The following is a 24,289-nucleotide window of genomic DNA, read 5'->3' on the forward strand; positions in this document are numbered from 1 at the left end:
TTGAAAGGTCGTAGAGGATGAGTTTACACATCACTTCATTGGAAGGTCTTAGAGGATGAGTTTACACATCACTTCATTGGAAGGTAGAGGATGAGTTTACACATCACTTCATTGGAAGGTCTTAGAGGATGAGTTTACACATCACTTCATTGAAAGGTCTTAGAGGATGAGTTTACACATCACTTCATTGGAAGGTAGAGGATGAGTTTACACATCACTTCATTGGAAGGTCTTAGAGGATGAGTTTACACATCACTTCATTGGAAGGTAGAGGATGAGTTTACACATCACTTCATTGGAAGGTCTTAGAGGATGAGTTTACACATCACTTCATTGGAAGGTCTTAGAGGATGAGTTTACACATCACTTCATTGGAAGGTAGAGGATGAGTTTACACATCACTTCATTGGAAGGTAGAGGATGAGTTTACACATCACTTCATTGGAAGGTAGAGGATGAGTTTACACATCACTTCATTGGAAGGTCTTAGAGGATGAGTTTACACATCACTTCATTGGAAGGTCTTAGAGGATGAGTTTACACATCACTTCATTGGAAGGTAGAGGATGAGTTTACACATCACTTCATTGGAAGGTCGTAGAGGATGAGTTTACACATCACTTCATTGGAAGGTAGAGGATGAGTTTACACATCACTTCATTGGAAGGTCTTAGAGGATGAGTTTACACATCACTTCATTGGAAGGTAGAGGATGAGTTTACACATCACTTCATTGGAAGGTCGTAGAGGATGAGTTTACACATCACTTCATTGGAAGGTAGAGGATGAGTTTACACATCACTTCATTGGAAGGTCGTAGAGGATGAGTTTACACATCACTTCATTGGAAGGTCTTAGAGGATGAGTTTACACATCACTTCATTGAAAGGTCGTAGAGGATGAGTTTACACATCACTTCATTGGAAGGTAGAGGATATCTAATCTCTCTTTTGGGTGACAGACAGGCTAAAAAGGATTATGAAACCACTGCTGCTATAGTAGCCTATAACTGTCTCACCTGCCATCCTGTCCTCTCCCTGGCTCGTCTCAGGAGGAGGAGGTTTGGCGGACGTGGCTCCCTCGCATGCCGCAGGCGGTGCTGGTGCTGGTCCCACCGCCTCCGCCACCGCTGGCTCTGAGGGCTTGACCTCCGCTGCTCCACAGGCCTCCTCATCGGGAACCACCTTCTTCTGGACTAGTTGGAGCTGGCTGCTGAACTTCTCATGCTGAGGGCCCAGGAGGAGGAGGCAGTTGTTTTACAGACGGGTAAAAGGGCAGTTGTTTTACTCGTCTGTAAAACAACTGCCGTTTCACCCGTCTGTAAAACAACTGCCCTTTTACCCGTCTAAAACAACTGCCCTTTTACCCGTCTGTAAAACAACTGCCCTTTTACCCGTCTGTAAAACAACTGCCCTTTTACCCGTCTGTAAAACAACTGCCTTTTTACCCGTCTGTAAAACAACTCCCCTTTTACCCGTCTGTAAAACAACTGCCCTTTTACCCGTCTGTAAAACAACTGCCTTTTTACCCGTCTGTAAAACAACTGCCCTTTTACCCGTCTGTAAAACAACTGCCCTTTTACCCGTCTGTAAAACAACTGCCCATTTTACACGTCTGTAAAACATCTGCCCTCTCCAGACCACGAATACAGCATTTATACTAATGGTGAAAGAAATGCAAATGCCCTCCCTCTCCTTTCCATGCCATGCCGGATAAAGGCAGCATTACAGTACATTTTCAATTCCGTACTTTTTACTTATAACAAAGTAGTTCTAAATTGGCAGTATTGGAACTTTTATACTTAGGTAAAACAATTGAGTACTTTTTTTCCACCACTGCTAATTCACCACAACAACCTCGGCATGCCGTCTAATTCACTACGACAACCTCAGCATGCCGTCTAATTCACCACAACGACCTCAGCATGCCGTCTAATTCACCACAAGAACCTCAATATGCCGTCTAATTCACCACAACAATCTCAGCATACCGTCTAATTCACCACAACAACCTCAGCATGCCGTCTAATTCTCCACAACAACCTCAGCATGCTGTCTAATTCACCACAACTACCTCAGCATGCCGTCTAATTCACCACAACAACCTCAGCATGCCGTCTAATTCACCACAACAACCTCAGCATGCCGTCTAATTCACCACAACAAACTCGGCAAGCTGTCAAATTTACCACAACAACCTCGGCATGCCGTCTAATTCACCACAACAACCTCGGCATGCCGTCTAATTCACCACAACAACCTCGGCATGCCGTCTAATTCACCACAACAACCTCGGCATGCCGTCTAATTCACCACAACAACCTCGGCATGCCGTCTAATTCACCACAACAACCTCAGCATGCCGTCTAATTCACCACAACAACCTCAGCATGCCGTAAAATTCACCACAACAACCTCAGCATGCCGTCTAATTCACCACAACAACCTCAGCATGCCGTCTAATTCACCACAACAACCTCTGCATGCCGTCTAATTCACCACAACAACCTCAGCATGCCGTCTAATTCACCACAACCTCAGCATGCCGTCTAATTCACCACAACAACCTCTGCATGCCGTCTAATTCACCACAACAACCTCGGCATGCCGTCTAATTCACCACAACAACCTCAGCATGCCGTCTAATTCACCACAACCTCAGCATGCCGTCTAATTCACCACAACAACCTCAGCATGCCGTCTAATTCACCACAACGACCTCAGCATGCCGTCTAATTCACCACAACGACCTCAGCATGCCGTCTAATTCACCACAACAACCTCAGCATGCCGTCTAATTCACCACAACAACCTCAGCATGCTGTGTAATTCAACACAACAACCTCAGCATGCCGTCTAATTCACCACAACAACCTCAGCATGCCGTCTAATTCACCACAACAACCTCGGCATGCCGTCTAATTCACCACAACAACCTCGGCATGCCGTCTAATTCACCACAACCTCAGCATGCCGTCTAATTCACCACAACAACCTCAGCATGCCGTCTAATTCACCACAACGACCTCGGCTAATTCACCACAACGACCTCGGCATGCCGTCTAATTCACCACAACAACCTCGGCATGCCGTCTAATTCACCACAACAACCTTGGCATGCCGTCATATTCACCACAACAACCTCGGCATGCCGTCTAATTCACCACAACAACCTCGGCATGCCGTCTAATTCACCACAACAACCTCGGCATGCCGTCTAATTCACCACAACAACCTCAGCATGCCGTCTAATTCACCACAACAACCTCAGCATGCCGTCTAATTCACCACAACAACCTCAGCATGCCGTCTAATTCACCACAACAACCTCAGCATGCCGTCTAATTCACCACAACAACCTCAGCATGCCGTCTAATTCACCACAACAACCTCAGCATGCCGTCTAATTCACCACAACAACCTCGGCATGCCGTCGGGCCAACCTTGAGCGCCTCCTCGGGAACGTGCATCTCTCCTCTGACCACGGAGAACAGGTGTGTATGTGGTTAAGGGTTAAGGAGAAGAAGAACAACAAACTGTACAGTACAGTACACTACAGTACTACACTACAGTACAGTACAGTACAATACTACAGTACATTACTGTACTACACTACAGTACACTACAATACTACACTACAGTACTGTACTACACTACAGTACTACACTACAGTACACTACAGTACTACACTACAGTACAGTACAGTACTACACTACAGCACTGTACTACACTACAGTACTGTACTACAGTACACTACAATACTACAGTACACTACAGTACAGTACAGTACTACACTACAGCACTGTACTACACTACAGCACTGTACTACACTACAGTACTACACTACAGTACTACAGTACACTACAGTACAGTACAATACTACACTACAGCACTGTACTACACTACAGTACTGTACTACAGTACACTACAATACTACAGTAAACTACAACACTACAGTACAGTACTGTACTACACTACAGTACTGTAACATGCAGCTCTCCTCTGACCACGGTGAACAGGTGTGTATGTAGAACCAGGGGTTAAGGAGAAGAACAACATGTACTGTACTGTACTGTACTGTACTGTACTGTACTGTACTGTACTGTACTGTACTGTACTGTACTGTACTGTACTGTACTGTACTGTACTGTACTGTACTGTACTGAAAAACAACAAACAGAGCCTCAAACCGAGAGCCTCATCTATTATGGAACAGGAAGGGTACAGTGAGAGCCCTTCCACAACAGATAACGTTACTGTGTGTGTGTGTGTGTGTGTGCGTGTGTGTGTGTGTGCGCGCGTGTGTGCGTGCGTCTCTGCCATGCTGACCTTGTGACTCTTATCGTCGACCGATCAATAGGAACGCACACGTATTGGAAAAAGGATATCATTATTATTATTAAAAAAGGATATCATATCCGAACCTCAGTTTGTCGTCCGTTTTCAACGTGACGTACATTTGCTCCTGTATCCTGACGTCGTTGACAAATGTCTGCGAACACAATTTGAGGAGATGGTTATGACAGTATATCTAACATTATGGGATGGATTCTGTATACTGGCCATATATGGAGCGTGTCTTGAGTGTTGTACAGGGTTTGATGAGGTCAGATCAACATGTCAGAACAGGTCAGTGCCATATATGGAGATCTAAGGGTGGCAGCGGGGGCAGTGTCTTTTTTTTTATATATTTTTGATCCCACAATTTTGTAACCCATTTTTCACCCCTGTTTCAATCATCTAATGATCCTGGGCTCTACACACCCTCCGCCAACCTGGGGAGAGCAACGGACTTGAACTCATGCTTCCTTCATGCCTGAGTGTCCAAGTTGCTCCTTTACACCTGGCAGGGGGGAGTTTCCCTGGTTGGACGTAGCGCGTGGAAGGAACACGTTATTCCAACCAGTTCCTTTCCCCTCCATCAGGCACCCCGGCTGGCCAGGGGGAGGCTGTTTAGTGACCAGGATTACTGCATGTTTTTTGTGAGGGTACCTACCCTAGGGGACACGGGGAGAACATGCAAACTCCACACAGAAAGGCCCTTTCGGGGGCAGTGTCTTGAGTGTACATTTTTACAGATTAACTAATAGATTATATATATATATATCATACATTTAGAATGATGGAATTTGCGTACATTTCGTGTCATCGTATCAAAGACCTGTGCCTGTCGGCCACCGGCCTACTTGGGAACGATGCAAGTTGGGAACCTATAGTATGCAATACTCCGTTTTCACCATCTGTCTGTGTCCCATATATGGAGATGTTTGTATCTGTCTGTCTGCCTGTATCTGTCTGTCTGCCTGTAACTGTCTGTCTGTCTGTCTGTATGCCTGTGTCTGAACAGTGCTAACTGACTGTAATAGTAATCAAATGGCAGGTGCGGGGTTGGCCAACACACTCACCCCATTCAGACTGCCCAGGTCCTTCACCTTGTGCTCGTCTACTCCAGGCTCGTAGTTGATGACGGCGTGCTGTTTGTCGACACTGCGGGACTATAAATCACACCAAATCAGATGAATCATTTTTTAATCCATGTTAATCTCCCCGCGGGTGATAATCCGGACAGATTTAATCCATTCATGATCGAAAAATAGCTCAAATAGCTCATAGCAGCGTTACGAGCTTGTGTAGATCTGCTATTTTTTTTTCTTGAGTAAACTAAAGACCTGGAGGCGTGATCAATGCCATTTGGATATTCTGAGTGGCCAAAGAGCATTGACCACGCCTCCAGGTCTTTAGTTTACTCAAGTTAGGGAATAAGACCCGGTACTTAAGACACGCAAAATACAGCACTGAGAATCCAGCACCGAGTGGGCCAGTTCATGTTACCTGTAGCATGAGTTCACAGTCGTCCCAATGGGTGGGCCAGTTCATGTCACCTGTACCATGAGTTCACAGTCGTCCCAATGGGTGGGCCAGTTCATGTCACCTGTAGCATGAGTTCAGTCGTCCCAATGGGTGGGCCAGTTCATGTCACCTGTAGCATGAGTTCACAGTCGTCCCAATGGGTGGGCCAGTTCATGTTACCTGTAGCATGAGTTCACAGTCGTCCCAATGGGTGGGCCAGTTCATGTTACCTGTAGCATGAGTTCACAGTCGTCCCAATGGGTGGGCCAGTTCATGTCACCTGTAGCATGAGTTCACAGTCGTCCCAATGGGTGGGCCAGTTCATGTTACCTGTACCATGAGTTCACAGTCGTCCCAATGGGTGGGCCAGTTCATGTCACCCGTAGCATGAGTTCACAGTCGTCCCAATGGGTGGGCCAGTTCATGTTACCTGTAGCATGAGTTCACAGTCGTCCCGGCCCACGAAGATCATCTCCCTGGGGAGGCGGTGGCGCGTGTTCCCGCCACTCACCAGGAACCAGGAAGTCAGACTCATCTCTGCTTCGGTAGCTCAGCCCGCCACCCTGCTCGGCGCCGCGACACTACGGCATCCTGTGAATGGATCAATAACAGTGTTAGGCTGCTGGGATCAGTACTAATAATAATAATAATCTTTATTGTCCTGAAGGATATTCATCTTCACAGGTCTGTTCAACACCAACAACAAAAGCAGCACATAGTACAGAAAAACATTACACTAAGACAAAAATACAAAAACATGAGTTCCCCACTGTGTACAGAAACCCTCCTATCGGCGGGGCAGTTTGTTTAATGCTGCGATGGCTGATGGGACAAAACTCCTACTGAAACTAACCTTTTTCCAGGGTAAGGTTCTGTATCTTTGTCCTGATGGCATGAGGTTGAAGAAGCGATACAGGGGATGATCAGTGTCACGTGATATTGAGAGTGCTAGCCGTGTGATGGCATTATCGTTTATATTAGAAAGTGTTGGTGTGGGAAGTCCGATAATCTTGGAAGCAATACGGGTAATACTGAAAAGTTTGTTTCTGTTAGGCATGGGTAGTATGTTGTAAAAACATGCGGAACAGTACAACAGAATAGGTTGGATAATGCTTTTGTACAATAATAAAAGAAGATGAGGAGCAACAGATAATGATCTTAACTTGCGGATTACATGAAGTCTTTGCTGAAAACTTCATGTAATCCGCAAGTTAAGATCATTATCTAGTCATTCAGATGAGGGGCGTTGGGGATCAGTACTAGTCATTCAGATTAGGGGTGTGTGGGATCAGTACTAGTCATTCAGATTAGGGGTGTGTGGGATCAGTACTAGTCATTCAGATGAGGGATCAGTACTAGTCATTCAGATGAGGGATCAGTACTAGTCATTCAGATTAGGGGTGTGTGGGATCAGTACTAGTCATTCAGATTAGGGGTGTGTGGGATCAGTACTAGTCATTCAGATGAGGGATCAGTACTAGTCATTCAGATGAGGGATCAGTACTAGTCATTCAGATTAGGGGTGTGTGGGATCAGTACTAGTCATTCAGATGAGGGATCAGTACTAGTCATTCAGATTAGGGGTGTGTGGGATCAGTACTAGTCATTCAGATTAGGGGTGTGTGGGATCAGTACTAGTCATTCAGATTAGGGGTGTGTGGGATCAGTACTAGTCATTCAGATGAGGGGCGTTGGGGATCAGTACTAGTCATTCAGATGAGGGATCAGTACTAGTCATTCAGATGAGGGATCAGTACTAGTCATTCAGATGAGGGATCAGTACTAGTCATTCAGATGAGGGATCAGTACTAGTCATTCAGATGAGGGATCAGTACTAGTCATTCAGATGAGGGATCAGTACTAGTCATTCAGATGAGGGGCGCGCACTCGCGCGCCGTGCGTGTCAAAAAGTGCCAGCATGTTGAGGGCGAGCTGGAGATTTACAGTAAACAAGAACATCTAGAAGTAAACCAAGAACCAATCGTCCATGTAACAGTTGATAGGAAGTCAGATCCTGTCTGTCTGTCTGTCTGTCCGTACAGAACCTTAGTCCGTAGGACATATATATAATAAAGCCCTCCCTCTCATGTACCGTAACATACCGTAGTCCGTAGGTCAGTCAGAGTGTACATGCACATGCATGGACACAAATTGACCCTTTTTCAGTCAGTATAATTTAACTCGAAGGGTCCATTTTTACACTGGTTTTAAATTGGCGCACATGATGCGTTTACTGTGCATCCTCGGTGTAAACAACGTTAGAATATAAGACTCCCTTTTATTCCCATATAAATTGAATAATGCCTTACAGGACTCTGGACATTCCACTTGGACTTGTTGAAAATCTAATTACTTTTGCAGTGTGGCCAGGTCCTCCGCTGGAAGCAGAGAGGTCATAGAGAGAGAGAGACACAGACAGCCAGCAGAGAGGTCAGAGAGAGAGAGAGACACGGCCAGGAGGAAATGAACATGATGTGGGAGAAATTATCCAGAAAGACACGTTACTGTCAGAGTGCTCGGGGATGGCCTATTAATGTAATTGGGCGATGCATGCCATGTCTGACCGCCATGCAACGGCAGACGCAGAACAGTGGTGGAGGAAAAAGTGCTCACATGTTTTACTTAATAAAAGTATCAAAATACCGCAATGAAGTATATAGTTTAAGTATATACTGTATATATACTGTACGAGTTAAAGTTCGACATTCTAAATGTAATTGAGTACAAACGTAAGTACAGTATTCCGAGCCATGATAGGCCCATATAGGGCAGGAGCCTATCTCCTGTTTCTATAGCGTGAGGGCAGCTTGATGTACAAATACAACCCCCTGGGTATTTTTATTTTATTTTATTTTACCTTTATTTAACCAGTAAAAACCACACTGAGACTGAAGTCTCTTTTACACAGTGTGAACTGGACAAGAGAAGTCTCTTTTACACAGTGTGAACTGGACTAGAGAAGTCTCTTTTACACAGTGTGAACTGGACTAGAGAAGTCTCTTTTACACAGTGTGAACTGGACAAGAGAAGTCTCTTTTACACAGTGTGAACTGGACTAGAGAAGTCTCTTTTACACAGTGTGAACTGGACAAGAGAAGTCTATTTTACACAGTGTGAACTGGATAAGAGAAGTCTCTTTTACACAGTGTGAACTGGACTAGAGAAGTCTCTTTTACACAGTGTGAACTGGACTAGAGAAGTCTCTTTTACACAGTGTGAACTGGACAAGAGAAGTCTCTTTTACACAGTGTGAACTGGACAAGAGACGTCTCTTTTACACAGTGTGAACTGGACAAAATAAGTCTCTTTTACACAGTGTGAACTGGACTAGAGAAGTCTCTTTTACACAGTGTGAGTGAATGTCCAGTTCACTGAAGACTTAAAGGACAACTTTAGTTTTTTTCAACCAAGGTTCATGTTTTAGGTGGTTATTAGAGAAAGTAAAAGATGAGTCTTAATTTTTTTTCATTTGCTGCTTTCTTTTGTTTTAGGGATTTTAGCTCTTTTTGACAGGGGGGCGGGGCATTCGAGCATGGGGCTAAATATGTACTTTTTTTACATAATTTTACGGTGATTTCTTTTTTCATGGTTTACTATAGTCCTACTAAACGCCAGGAAATTACATCTGGCAACAGCAGATCACAAGAACTACTGAATGTGAAGGTAGCCTACTGGGGGAAGGCTTATACTGTGTGTATAGGCTCAATATGTCAGTTTGTCACATTCAATAGATCCTGTGATCTTTTGTGGTCTGATGTAATTTCTTGGGGTTTAGTAGGACTATAGTAAATAATAAAATAATAAATCGCCATAATATTTTGTAAAAAAATACATATTTAGCCCCATGCTCGAATGCCCCCGCCCCCCTGTCAAAAACAGCTAAAATCCCTAAAACGAAAGAAAGCAGCAAATGAAAGAAAAAGAACACTCACCTTTTAGTTTCTCTAATAACAACCTAAAACATGAACCTTGGTTGAAAAAAACTAAAGTTGTCCTTTAAGGCTGTATTTCTCGTCCGTGCTAAAACCCCTTTCTCTAAACTACTGTGCTTATTTATTTGTTTTGCTATTTTTAAAAACAATAATTTGGTACTTTTTTAAAATCCTTCATTTACCAAGGGTATAGTAGCTGAGCAACGCCCTGCACATAGAACGAACACACACACACACACACACACACACACACACACACACACACACACACACACACACACACACACACACACACACACACACACACACACACACACACATTCACACCGATGGCAGAGAAAACCATGCAAGACACAAACCTATACACATCAGTTAGGGGTTCAGAGTCTTGCTCAAGGACACTTTGACACTAACTCTGGGGGAGCCCACAGGGTTCGAACTGGCAACCTAGCGGCTCCCATCCGCCCACCCACTCCATCCCTAAGACACCGCTGCCCGAGTACAAATACATCAAGATTCTAAGTAAATGTAGCCTACTTAATACTTCTAGTTATACTTATAGCAATGTCTGCCAGGCATACACAGACAGACAGACAGACAGACAGACAGACAGACAGACAGACAGACTGACTGACTGACTGACTGACTGACTGACTCTCTCTGCATACATAGGATGTTTTCTGCTTGAATAAACATCCATATGGTGCCATATTATTATGCAGCCATGTTGTTTGTGTTACTATTTCTATGCATGCACCATGCATGCAGCACTACAGAGAGAGCCTATAGTAGATTAGTAGCCTACTGTACTCTTACAGTATCATCAATAGGCCTTATAATGCTGACTCACCCTCACGTTCAGCCTATACATTAGAGATTCAATCAAATTATTCACATATCTGCCCATTGATGCGTGCATTATCACTCCATAACATAGTCCAAATGAATCATGTCAGTCCTATCTCTCTCTCTCTCTCTCTCTCTCTCTCTCTCTCTCTCTCTCCCTCTCTCCCTCTCTCCTATAGCGACGGGGCTGGGCTGCATGCATGGGTTAGGTTTATTTAACCCTCATTTCCACTGATGATGCCTGCTTTAATAATGCTATAATAAATGGCCAAGATGTTACGTTATCGGTAGCTGGACCTCCACATGTATATGTCTGATGATGCATATCTGCATGCGGTGATCTCTCAACAAACACATGACACTTAATCGTGACAGCTCGCAAACGGCAAGACTATCCGTATAGATATAGCCTATAAGCAAGCCAGTCCGATGGATTGATGGATGGATGTAATGTTTTCATCAGGCCATGCTATAGGCTACGGAGCCGACATGAATTATACGCTACACTTTAATAGGCCTATATATAAAATAACATAAAATAGTCAAAATGTCGATTCTATAGGCTACATCATAATAATATAGCCTAACGTTAGAGTCTGTCGTGCGTGCATGTTTTCGTCCACCGCACATAATCAATGTCGCCTGGTCGGTCCTTATTCTTATTGGTGCTGTCTTGTTGTGCGGGGCAGCATTCACGCACCGTGCACGTTCCAAATAATATGGGCTAATTTGGAACTTATTATTGAGGGATCATATCCCTCTCTCTAAATCCTCCATAGAGCCATCATAAAGTCGACTATATATACACAACAATATTACAATAGCTTTACAGCTGGAGGTTCTACTCTACCATTATGGAGGACATGATAATTATAGACAAACACATCGCTGCTCATTTGTCTTCATGCCCGCTGACAGCACGCCGACAAAGGCATTATATTTGGGTTTATAGGTGTGGTCCAGTGCAGGGTGAACATATTTCACTTACCCGTTAGACACGGAGAAGCATCATCATCATCATATTCATCATCCGGCCGATATGCGATATATGTAGCCTCAACGGCATTATGAACGGCGGCATGCAGCGCTGCTGCTGCCCAGCCCAGACGCGACCGTTTCTAACCTCATGGTGGCGCTGCGAACGCACGGATGGATCCAGCCATGGCTGTGCCTGACAGACTGCACGGGGGGCGGAGGGAGTGCACACTGTATAGCCATGGAGGTGGTTCATGCATCCCGTGTTGCGCACCTTGTTTCATTTACAACAATAATGTCTAACGTAAAGGTTCACATTTCAAATAAAGTGCTCCCCCCGGTGCCCACGGATGTTAGGATCCCGTACGGGTTGGTGTTATCGCCCGTACATTCCGTATTGTTCAATAAAAAAGCATTTGAATCCGATCGGTGGCCATTTCCCCCCCCCCTCACACAAGTTATAATGTATCAGAGTGCATTACACCCCCCCCGACCGATAGGAGCGCGTCGTTGAAAACTAAACGACCGAGATAAAGTGGCCAGCGGTCGGATAAAAATTGTGTTTTATTGAACAATACGGAATGCACAGAATAATTACAGTGTATCACAGCCCCTATCCTGGTTAATTGCCTGTGTCAGTTTGTTCATAATTATGTTTTCTTTTCCCTTTTTACCTCCTTTTTGATGATTATTTCATGTTCTTTGGCTATAGAAGTCTGTACGGGAACCCGTTTTGGTGTTGGCATCATGTTATGCTTTAGCTATTTAAAAATAGCAGATCTACAAGCTCATAGCTTGTAGGTTATGACGACTGACATTTTTAGAATCTGATCTCAGGTCAGAATGGGTTAATCAGACCAGTGTGTGTCCAGTGGAAACCTCGTATTAATCTGATCTCAGAATGGGTTTTAATGTCGTAACTAAGCTCTGCTGTCACACCAGAGTAAAACAGTATAAGAGACTGGCGACACTATAGCGTCGACTCCCGTCGTAACAATGGAATGCGGAAGTGCTCATTCTATCTCAATTGCATAATATAGTTCCAGCCAATAGGAGCAATGTTTGGAACTATCAACGCATGTCGCCACTCTCCTCCTCTAACACTCTGCTGGTAGTTAGCTCACCTCTCTCACGGCGGGGCGCATGAATGAACCTGTCAGCTTGTTGTTTGTTGACAGCATGTCTCCCCAACCAATATCTGGTTTATATTAGTTTGTTGTTAAAAAAAAAGAGTAGTATAGTCAGAATTAAGTCACTGTCGTTGTTTGTCGAGTTGTGTGTGTTGAGGAGGAGGAGGAGGACAACGAAGAAAGACCACACAGGTATTGTGTTAGCATATTGCTGCTAACACATGGCGCGGTTTTCAACAGGTGGTCCGTGACCATTTATTTAGTAACGGGATGCATAGCAAGTGTTTTCAACCTGGGGACCACTGGGTGGGGGGATAATGGGCTATGGGTGCTGCTAAAGGTGGTGGTGGTGAAAACACCTGTGCTAACAACAACATTGATGATGATGTCAAGGAAGCCATGTTTATTACGTATGTTTTTGTTTTGCACTTGGTACACACACACACACACACACACACACACACACACACACACACACACACACACACACACACACACACACACACACAGTCACACACACACACACACTTTGCTTCTACAGTGTTGTTTTAAATTCGTTTTTTAAATAAATTGGCATTAGGTATGGGGGTTTGATTGATTGATTTACATATTTATTAACAGTTTGTAGAATTACAGTACATTTCAAGCACAAACTCGATACAAAGACTGTTAACTGTGAGTGGACGACCCAATTAAGCATTACACTTGTTTACAACAGGGTCCACATTGTTCAATTCATCAAAACATTTAGAGACATACAAGTAGACACTTCTATGTAGTTAAAGAACAGAACAGGAATTCATCATAAGCTCTGGTCCATAGCCTTCTACTGCTTCTACGATTCTGCCCTGCGCAGTAAGGCTATGGGACTTTCTGTTTTAAATCTCAAATCAAAATCAGACCAGCCTCTCCTCTTTGGCGTAAATAAAAATAACGTTTTTGCTACTCACCAAAACAAAGACGGGTTGTATCATTAGAAAGCCTACTTTCCTTAGTGGAAGCACTCTGACAACTTCAGAGTTAGAATCAATCGTTATTGTCACATTGAGCAGGCTCATCATTGCAGTTGACGTCGACATTTTTAAAATATCTTTTAAAATCCTATACCTTTCTGAAATACCCCATGTTTCTATATCAGTGGTGCTCAAGATTTCATGTCAAGGACCCCAAAAATTATATGTAATTGGTTGCCGACCCCCCATCTGAGAGTAATATCCAGGGACCCCTCCCCATGAAGCAAAGATTTTAGTTAAACACTTTCACTGTGAAAGAATATATATTCAAAGATTTGCGCCACATTTTCATGATTTTTCAAATAATAGCAGATCTACAAGCTCGTAGCACGGCACTCAGTGTCGTGTTGTACTTTTAGTAAAAACAGAGAGATGTGTTTGGGGTGAGTGGTGAGTCTCTTACCACCGCGGCTCAGTGACATCATGTTGTAGTTTTAGTAAAAACAGAGAGATGTGTTTGGGGTGAGCGGTGAGTCTCTTACCACCGCGGCTCAGTGACGTCATGTTGTAGTTTTAGTAAAAACAGAGAGATGTGTTTGGGGTGAGCGGTGAGTCTCTTACCACCGCGGCTCAGTGACGTCATGTTGTAGTTTTAGTAAAAACAGAGAGATGTGTTTGGGGTGAGCGGTGAGTCTCTTATAGGGATGCACCGATCCGATACTCGTATCGGAGATCGGCGCCGATCCAGGCTAAAATTCTAGATCGGGTATCGGATCGGTGGCCGATCCATTATCCAATCCGATCATTATGTGTAATTACAGTATGAAAACAACTCTACCTCTTCTGTGACACAGCAGTGTAGTATTGACAGTATAACATGTGGAATGCAGCCAGGCTAGCCTGCTCACACATTAACCTGGTCTAATTGTTGCACAGTTATTTAATAAATAATTCAGTGCATTTATATCTGTGTTTGTTACATTTTGTTTTACAAAGTTGGGAAAGTAATGTTTAAGTCAAGCCTTGATGTTGCCTTACACAAAATAATGATTCCAGACTCCACACAGTGAGACATACAGCTTAATAGGTTATTATGTTTCTTTGTGTATCGGATCGGTACTCTGTATCGGCAGATACTGGACCCCCATGTATCGAAATCGGTATCGAATGCCAAAAAGCCGGATCGGTGCATCCCTAGTCTCTTACCACCGCGGCTCAGTGACGTCATGTTGGTCGGTGGTCACTTTATCACCTAAAACTGTACTATGACTAGGCCTTTAGACCTAGAGTAAAAAACAAACAGACATTGTAATCATTTGACTGATTATTATTTTGTGTTGTTTTTGGGCAGATGACACCCCAGGCAGCAACAGGGAGGAGTTCCTGGCGCGGTGCTCTGAATGGCATGACGGCCAATGTGTGGAAGTCCAGTCCAGTGTGTGGAAGTCCAGTCCAGTGTGTGGAAGTCCAGTCCAGTGTGTGGAAGTCCAGTCCAGTGTGTGGAAGTCCAGTCCAGTGTGTGGATGTCCAATCCAGTGTGTTGAAGTCCAGTCCAGTGTGTGGAAGTCCAATCCAGTGTGTGGAAGTCCAATCCAGTGTGTGGAAGTCCAGTCCATGATGGCCAGTGTGTGGAAGTCCAGTCCAGTGTGTGGAAGTCCGCAAGTAGAAGAAGACAGCTCGAGGTAGGAACCTTGTCTTTGCTGCTGCTGCTTGTGTGTATATGCTGTGTTTATGGTGTAGTACAGTATGCTGTGTTTATGGTGTAGTACAGTATAATAATAATAATAAATAATAATAAAACTTTATTTTTATAGCACCTTTCATGACATGAAATGCAGCTCAAAGTGCTTTACAGAACAATGGAGAATAAAAGAAAAGCAAGGCAACGACATTAAAAAACAAGCAGTAATGCAGTACAGTGAGGACATGAAAAAAAAAAAAAAAAAGATCAATTAAAGGCAATGTTGTAGAAGTGGGTCTTGAGCTGAGCTTTAAAAATGTCTACAGAGGCTGCCTGACGAAGGTACAGTGGGAGCTTGTTCCATGCCGACGGCCCGTAGAAGCAAAAAGCTGCTTCCCCGTATTTTTTAGTTGCCATTTTTTGGGCAAAGCGAGCAGGCCGGCGGTGGAAGACCTTAGGGGGCGGTTTGGGACATATTTAGGCAGGCAGTCATGTAGGTAGGAAGGTGCGAGAGCATTGAGAGCTTTATAGACAAGTAAAATAATTTTAAAATCAATCCTAAAAACAACCGGAAGCCAGTGCAGTGATGCCAAAACTGGAGTAATATGTTCTCTCATCTTAGTTCTAGTTAAAACTCTGGCTGCTGCATTTTGGACAAGTTGTAATCTGTCAGTTGTTTTCTTAGGCAGTCCTGAAAAGAGTGCATTGCAGTAATCAAGCCGAGAAAAAAACAAAGGCGTGGATTAGCGTTTTTGCATCGTCCAAGGACAAATAGGCTCTGATTCGTGCAATATTTCTAAGGTGAAAAAAGGCAATCTTGGTGACATGATTAATGTGTGAATTAAAGTTCAATTCAGAATCAATAATAACCCCCAGGTTCTTTACTGTACTGTTAGTTTCTACAGTTAGGTTGCCCAGTCTGCTTATTATTGATTCTTTCTGCTCACTAGATGCAGTAGTAGTATGATGGTGTAGTACAGTATGCTGTGTTTATGGTGTAGTACAGTATGCTGTGTTTATGGTGTAGTACAGTATGCTGTGTTTATGGTGTAGTACAGTATGCTGTGTTTATGGTGTAGTACAGTATGCTGTGTTTATGGTGTAGTACAGTATGCTGTGTTTATGGTGTCGTACAGTATGCTGTGTTTATGGTGTAGTACAGTATGCTGTGTTTATGGTGTAGTACAGTATGCTGTGTTTATGGTGTAGTACAGTATGCTGTGTTTATGGTGTAGTACAGTATGCTGTGTTTATGGTGTAGTACAGTAGGCTGTGTTTATGGTGTAGTACAGTATGCTGTGTTTATGGTGTAGTACAGTATGCTGTGTTTATGGTGTAGTACAGTATGCTGTGTTTATGGTGTAGTACAGTATGATGTGTTTATGGTGTAGTACAGTATGCTGTGTTTATGGTGTAGTACAGTATGCTGTGTTTATGGTGTTGTACAGTATGCTGTGTTTATGGTGTAGTACAGTATGCTGTGTTTATGGTGTAGTACAGTATGCTGTGTTTATGGTGTAGTACAGTATGCTGTGTTTATGGTGTAGTACAGTATGCTGTGTTTATGGTGTAGTACAGTATGCTGTGTTTATGGTGTAGTACAGTATGTGTTTATGGTGTAGTACAGTATGCTGTGTTTATGGTGTAGTACAGTAGGCTGTGTTTATGGTGTAGTACAGTATGCTGTGTTTATGGTGTAGTACAGTATGCTGTGTTTATGGTGTAGTACAGTATGCTGTGTTTATGGTGTAGTACAGTATGCTGTGTTTATGGTGTAGTACAGTATGTGTTTATGGTGTAGTACAGTAGGCTGTGTTTATGGTGTAGTACAGTATGCTGTGTTTATGGTGTAGTACAGTATGATGGTGTAGTACAGTATGCTGTGTTTATGGTGTAGTACAGTATGCTGTGTTTATGATGTAGTACAGTATGCTGTGTTTATGGTGTAGTACAGTATGCTGTGTTTATGGTGTAGTACAGTAGGCTGTGTTTATGGTGTAGTACAGTATGCTGTGTTTATGGTGTAGTACAGTATGCTGTGTTTATGGTGTCGTACAGTATGCTGTGTTTATGGTGTAGTGCAGTATGCTGTGTTTATGGTGTAGTACAGTATGCTGTGTTTATGGTGTAGTACAGTATGCTGTGTTTATGGTGTAGTACAGTATGCTGTGTTTATGGTGTAGTACAGTATGTGTTTATGGTGTAGTACAGTAGGCTGTGTTTATGGTGTAGTACAGTATGCTGTGTTTATGGTGTAGTACAGTATGATGGTGTAGTACAGTATGCTGTGTTTATGGTGTAGTACAGTATGCTGTGTTTATGATGTAGTACAGTATGATGGTGTAGTACAGTATGCTGTGTTTATGGTGTAGTACAGTAGGCTGTGTTTATGGTGTAGTACAGTATGCTGTGTTTATGGTGTAGTACAGTATGCTGTGTTTATGGTGTAGTACAGTATGCTGTGTTTATGGTGTAGTACAGTATGCTGTGTTTATGGTGTAGTACAGTATGCTGTGTTTATGGTGTAGTACAGTAGGCTGTGTTTATGGTGTAGTACAGTATGCTGTGTTTATGGTGTAGTACAGTATGCTGTGTTTATGGTGTCGTACAGTATGCTGTGTTTATGGTGTAGTACAGTATGCTGTGTTTATGGTGTAGTACAGTATGCTGTGTTTATGGTGTAGTACAGTATGCTGTGTTTATGGTGTAGTACAGTATGCTGTGTTTATGGTGTAGTACAGTATGCTGTGTTTATGGTGTAGTACAGTAGGCTGTGTTTATGGTGTAGTACAGTAGGCTGTGTTTATGGTGTAGTACAGTATGCTGTGTTTATGGTGTAGTACAGTATGCTGTGTTTATGGTGTAGTACAGTATGCTGTGTTTATGGTGTAGTACAGTAGGCTGTGTTTATGGTGTCGTACAGTATGCTGTGTTTATGGTGTAGTACAGTAGGCTGTGTTTATGGTGTAGTACAGTAGGCTGTGTTTATGGTGTCGTACAGTATGCTGTGTTTATGGTGTAGTACAGTAGGCTGTGTTTATGGTGTAGTACAGTAGGCTGTGTTTATGGTGTAGTACAGTATGCTGTGTTTATGGTGTAGTACAGTAGGCTGTGTTTATGGTGTAGTACAGTATGCTGTGTTTATGGTGTAGTACAGTATGCTGTGTTTATGGTGTAGTACAGTATGCTGTGTTTATGGTGTAGTACAGTAGGCTGTGTTTATGGTGTCGTACAGTATGCTGTGTTTATGGTGTAGTACAGTATGCTGTGTTTATGGTGTAGTACAGTAGGCTGTGTTTATGGTGTAGTACAGTATGCTGTGTTTATGGTGTAGTACAGTAGGCTGTGTTTATGGTGTAGTACAGTATGCTGTGTTTATGGTGTAGTACAGTATGCTGTGTTTATGGTGTCGTACAGTATGCTGTGTTTATGGTGTAGTACAGTATGCTGTGTTTATGGTGTAGTACAGTATGCTGTGTTTATGGTGTAGTACAGTATGCTGTGTTTATGGTGTAGTACAGTAGGCTGTGTTTATGGTGTAGTACAGTATGCTGTGTTTATGGTGTCGTACAGTAGGCTGTGTTTATGGTGTCGTACAGTAGGCTGTGTTTATGGTGTCGTACAGTAGGCTGTGTTTATGGTGTAGTACAGTATGCTGTGTTTATGGTGTAGTACAGTATGCTGTGTTTATGGTGTCGTACAGTATGCTGTGTTTATGGTGTAGTACAGTAGGCTGTGTTTATGGTGTAGTACAGTAGGCTGTGTTTATGGTGTAGTACAGTATGCTGTGTTTATGGTGTAGTACAGTATGCTGTGTTTATGGTGTAGTACAGTATGCTGTGTTTATGGTGTAGTACAGTAGGCTGTGTTTATGGTGTAGTACAGTAGGCTGTGTTTATGGTGTAGTACAGTAGGCTGTGTTTATGGTGTAGTACAGTATGCTGTGTTTATGGTGTAGTACAGTAGGCTGTGTTTATGGTGTAGTACAGTAGGCTGTGTTTATGGTGTAGTACAGTATGCTGTGTTTATGGTGTAGTACAGTATGCTGTGTTTATGGTGTAGTACAGTATGCTGTGTTTATGGTGTAGTACAGTATGCTGTGTTTATGGTGTAGTACAGTAGGCTGTGTTTATGGTGTAGTACAGTATGCTGTGTTTATGGTGTAGTACAGTATGATGTGTTTATGGTGTAGTACAGTATGCTGTGTTTATGGTGTAGTACAGTAGGCTGTGTTTATGGTGTAGTACAGTATGCTGTGTTTATGGTGTAGTACAGTATGCTGTGTTTATGGTGTAGTACAGTATGCTGTGTTTATGGTGTAGTACAGTATGCTGTGTTTATGGTGTAGTACAGTATGCTGTGTTTATGGTGTAGTACAGTAGGCTGTGTTTATGGTGTAGTACAGTAGGCTGTGTTTATGGTGTAGTACAGTATGCTGTGTTTATGGTGTAGTACAGTAGGCTGTGTTTATGGTGTAGTACAGTATGCTGTGTTTATGGTGTAGTACAGTATGCTGTGTTTATGGTGTAGTACAGTATGCTGTGTTTATGGTGTAGTACAGTATGCTGTGTTTATGGTGTAGTACAGTAGGCTGTGTTTATGGTGTAGTACAGTATGCTGTGTTTATGGTGTAGTACAGTATGCTGTGTTTATGGTGTAGTACAGTATGCTGTGTTTATGGTGTAGTACAGTAGGCTGTGTTTATGGTGTAGTACAGTATGCTGTGTTTATGGTGTAGTACAGTATGCTGTGTTTATGGTGTAGTACAGTATGCTGTGTTTATGGTGTAGTACAGTATGCTGTGTTTATGGTGTAGTACAGTAGGCTGTGTTTATGGTGTAGTACAGTAGGCTGTGTTTATGGTGTAGTACAGTATGCTGTGTTTATGGTGTAGTACAGTATGCTGTGTTTATGGTGTAGTACAGTATGCTGTGTTTATGGTGTAGTACAGTAGGCTGTGTTTATGGTGTAGTACAGTAGGCTGTGTTTATGGTGTAGTACAGTATGCTGTGTTTATGGTGTAGTACAGTATGCTGTGTTTATGGTGTAGTACAGTAGGCTGTGTTTATGGTGTAGTACAGTATGCTGTGTTTATGGTGTAGTACAGTATGCTGTGTTTATGGTGTAGTACAGTATGCTGTGTTTATGGTGTAGTACAGTATGCTGTGTTTATGGTGTAGTACAGTATGCTGTGTTTATGGTGTAGTACAGTATGCTGTGTTTATGGTGTAGTACAGTATGCTGTGTTTATGGTGTAGTACAGTATGCTGTGTTTATGGTGTTGTACAGTATGCTGTGTTTATGGTGTAGTACAGTATGCTGTGTTTATGGTGTAGTACAGTATGCTGTGTTTATGGTGTAGTACAGTATGCTGTGTTTATGGTGTAGTACAGTATGCTGTGTTTATGGTGTAGTACAGTATGCTGTGTTTATGGTGTAGTACAGTAGGCTGTGTTTATGGTGTAGTACAGTATGCTGTGTTTATGGTGTAGTACAGTATGCTGTGTTTATGGTGTAGTACAGTATGCTGTGTTTATGGTGTAGTACAGTAGGCTGTGTTTATGGTGTAGTACAGTATGCTGTGTTTATGGTGTAGTACAGTATGATGTGTTTATGGTGTAGTACAGTATGCTGTGTTTATGGTGTAGTACAGTATGCTGTGTTTATGGTGTCGTACAGTATGATGTGTTTATGGTGTAGTACAGTATGCTGTGTTTATGGTGTAGTACAGTATGCTGTGTTTATGGTGTAGTACAGTAGGCTGTGTTTATGGTGTAGTACAGTATGCTGTGTTTATGGTGTGATACAAGCTGTGTGTGTGTGGTGTGATACAAGCTGTGTGTGTGTGTGTGTGTGTGTGTGTGTGTGTGTGTGTGTGTGTGTGTGTGTGTGTGTGTGTGTGTGTGTGTGTGTGTGATACAAGCTGGTGTACTGTCTGTTGTTCCTGTCATTTGGGGATCCAATGGACAATTTGAGTGGCAATTGAACATGTTCAGTGACTGTTTCTGGCTCTGGAATTGTTATGCTGACGTTAATCTTGTGTGAAAAGAGGACTTAACGGGCAATTATGGGCACTAGATTTCCCCGTAAACCTCAAGTTTAGCAGCATATACAGTAATATACGGTAATATACAGGTGTGATGGTTCAATTCGGGAGTTTACCGGAGTTTGTTGGAAAGTTTAACGGGAGCGCTGCGACGCGTTGTGTGCTTGTAGATCATACAACCAAGTGTAAAAGTTTTTATTTGTTGACGAAATTGTCACTATTTTTAGTCTTAGTTTTAGTCGTCATAGCTTAGTTTTCATTTAGTTTTCGTCAGTGGAAAAAGGTAGTCGACGGACATTTTTCGTCATAGTTTTAGTCGACGAAAACAACACTGGTGCGTGCGTGCGTGCGTGCGTGCGTGCGTGCGTGCGTCTCTTGGTTCCTTCGTGCTGTTTTCCTGGATCTATATAGTATGTGTGCTGTGTTGTGACTGCTGTTGGAGGTTGTGGAGATCTGTGTGACAGGGTGTTGGTTCATGACTGGCTTGCAGGTGGCAACACCTCTGGCTACGCAGGTGGAATTAATGCCTGGGAATTGAACCCGCGTGGAAAGACATCTCTTTCTGTCTGTCTTTCTTTCTTTAGCCCATTCTGACCTGAGATCAGATTCATACGAGGTTTCCACTGGACACACACTGGTCTGATTAACCCATTCTGACCTGAGATCAGATTCTAAAAATGTCAGTCGTTCTTCGATTGTTCAAAAAAAATAGCAGACCTACAAGCTCGTAGCGCGCCACCGAGTGGCGCGCTATGAGCTTGTAGATCTGCTATTTTTCAATAGCTAAAGCAGGACATGCTGCTAACACCAAAATGGGTTCCCGTTCAGAATGGGCTAAAGGAGTTCAGAATATTTTTAAACTTAAGCTGTTTGAAATACTTGCCATTAATTTAATATAGTGGTTGTATACAACTGTATTAATTGATTGCTTCGAGTCCCGTGGCGGGAGTTCTGCTCTCGTTTTGGGTAGTAAATTAATCCACAAAACTATAGTGTCATTTGTATTGTTGACCTATTTCTACCATATAGCGCAACTTTCGTTCATTTTTGACCGCTCTATCACACAGAACTATGTTTTTTGTGTCCATATCACTACGCCCCAAAAATGTGCAGTTCTGTCTGAACCATGCAGTCGGTCTCTCTCTCTCTCTCTCTCTCTCTCTCTCTCTCTCTCTCTCTGCATATTAGAAACCTTGCATTTTATGTCTTTGCTGTGTCAATAATAATAATAATAATAATAATATGCTGACACATGTTTGGGGTAAATGTATCTGCCACAGACGTAGCGCTGTATTCCAACCCTTGCTGTAAGTACGGACTGTTGATATCAGAAGATTATTTTGTGAAAATGTCCCATGATGATGATGTGCATATACAGCAGTGTTGTTTTTGGCAGCAAATTTCTATTTTAGTTTTAGTCGTTGACTCTTGAATAGTTTTCACTTAGTTTTAGTCACATTTTACTCACCTGGAATGTTTAGTCTAGTTTTAATCGACTAAACGTCATACGATTTTAGTCGACTAGTTGATTTAGTCGACTAAAATGTGTTTTGACAGGCCTTGATGTCGTTGTAATGACATATTTTACACTTTGGTTGCATGCTGAAAACAATCTGAGATTGTAGATCTGCTATTTTCAGCATGCAACCCAGCATAAAACTGGATCTCTTGTCCATTAGTCCCTTCCTAACATTTTAGTCTAGTTTTAGTCATTTGTTGACGGAAATCGTCAGTATATTTAGTCTTAGTTTTAGTCATCATAGATTCGTTTTTATTTCATTTTTATTTAGTTTTAGTCAGTGAAAAATGGTAGTCGACGAACATTTTTCGTCTTAGTTTTAGTCGACGAAAACAACACTGATATACAGTAGTAATATCATAGGCTAGTTGTAGTGTTGTCCCATCATTTTGAACCGTATACATACAGTACAGTGATATATTTGTCACAATACCCTCTAGGGCTTTGTTCGATAGCACTACATTCTAACATGAAAAGGTAGCTGATCTATAAGCCCACAGCCCATTGCATCATGACAGACATGTTGAGAGCTTGTAGATCTGCTATACCCTTCACAGCAATAAGCTTGAATTCCACGATTCATGAATCACCGACTCATTTAGTAATGCAGATGTTTAACGATAATTTAACTCTATACTCTTTATGCAAATCGCGAGAGTTAAAGATCTATAAAGGTCCATTTCATTTTACACTGACTCTCAAGAGTGAAAGATCCAAGGGTCCATTTGGTTACCAGCTCTCCATCACTACAGCTGTAGACCACCTGGAACCACTGCTACTGTATGTAAACCTCAGATGTAGTGCACTGTCACCAGATATCCAACAGAGGGCGGTGCAGTATTACAGTATACATTTCAAGCACAACTCAATACAAAGCTGTTGATTAACTGTGGACGACGCCATAAAGCATTACACTTGTTTACAAGAGGGTCCACCATGTTCAATTCATCATAACAATTAGAGACACACAAATACACTCTATATAGCAAAACAAAAACAGGAAATCATCATGGGGGAGGTCAAAAAGGAAAGAAACAAAAGGGGTTGGTGTGGGTTTCAGGTTTTCGAATCGCGGCCGCCCATAGGTGCTCTTTGAGAGCGGTTTTGAAGGAGTCAAGGGATTTGCATGTCTTAATGACTGTTGGTAGGGCGTTACCCATTTTGGTGGCATAGGGGCGAAAATAATTTAGTCCCTTGTTTGTGCCGAATGTGGGTTGTACATGGTTTGTTGCACTCCCTCTGGTGTTGTGGGTGTGGACTTCGTTGACATTAAGGAAGTATTTAGACAGGTACATGGGTATCTTAGTGAAGTATTTAGACAGGTACATGGGTAGCTTAGTGAAGTATTTAGACAGGTA

General features: G+C 42.6%; 1 protein-coding gene across 1 annotated transcript in view; it reads right to left on the reverse strand.

The window, feature by feature from the left end:
• The window catches only part of cep170ab (centrosomal protein 170Ab), a gene marked incomplete at both ends in the record, with an annotated part of 99,348 nt that overhangs the window by 37,473 nt on the left and 37,586 nt on the right, over positions 1-24,289 (reverse strand). Inside the window, 5 exons of the mRNA XM_083764343.1 lie at positions 1,019-1,226; positions 3,443-3,495; positions 4,407-4,491; positions 5,405-5,494; positions 6,280-6,398. Coding sequence (XP_083620469.1) covers positions 1,019-1,226; positions 3,443-3,495; positions 4,407-4,491; positions 5,405-5,494; positions 6,280-6,398 — 555 coding nt within the window. The remainder of the gene's footprint in view (positions 1-1,018; positions 1,227-3,442; positions 3,496-4,406; positions 4,492-5,404; positions 5,495-6,279; positions 6,399-24,289) is intronic.

The sequence above is a fragment of the Protomyctophum parallelum genome (genome assembly GCF_964188405.1).
Source record: "Protomyctophum parallelum genome assembly, chromosome: 5".
In the NCBI taxonomy this organism is placed as follows: Eukaryota; Metazoa; Chordata; class Actinopteri; order Myctophiformes; family Myctophidae; genus Protomyctophum; species Protomyctophum parallelum.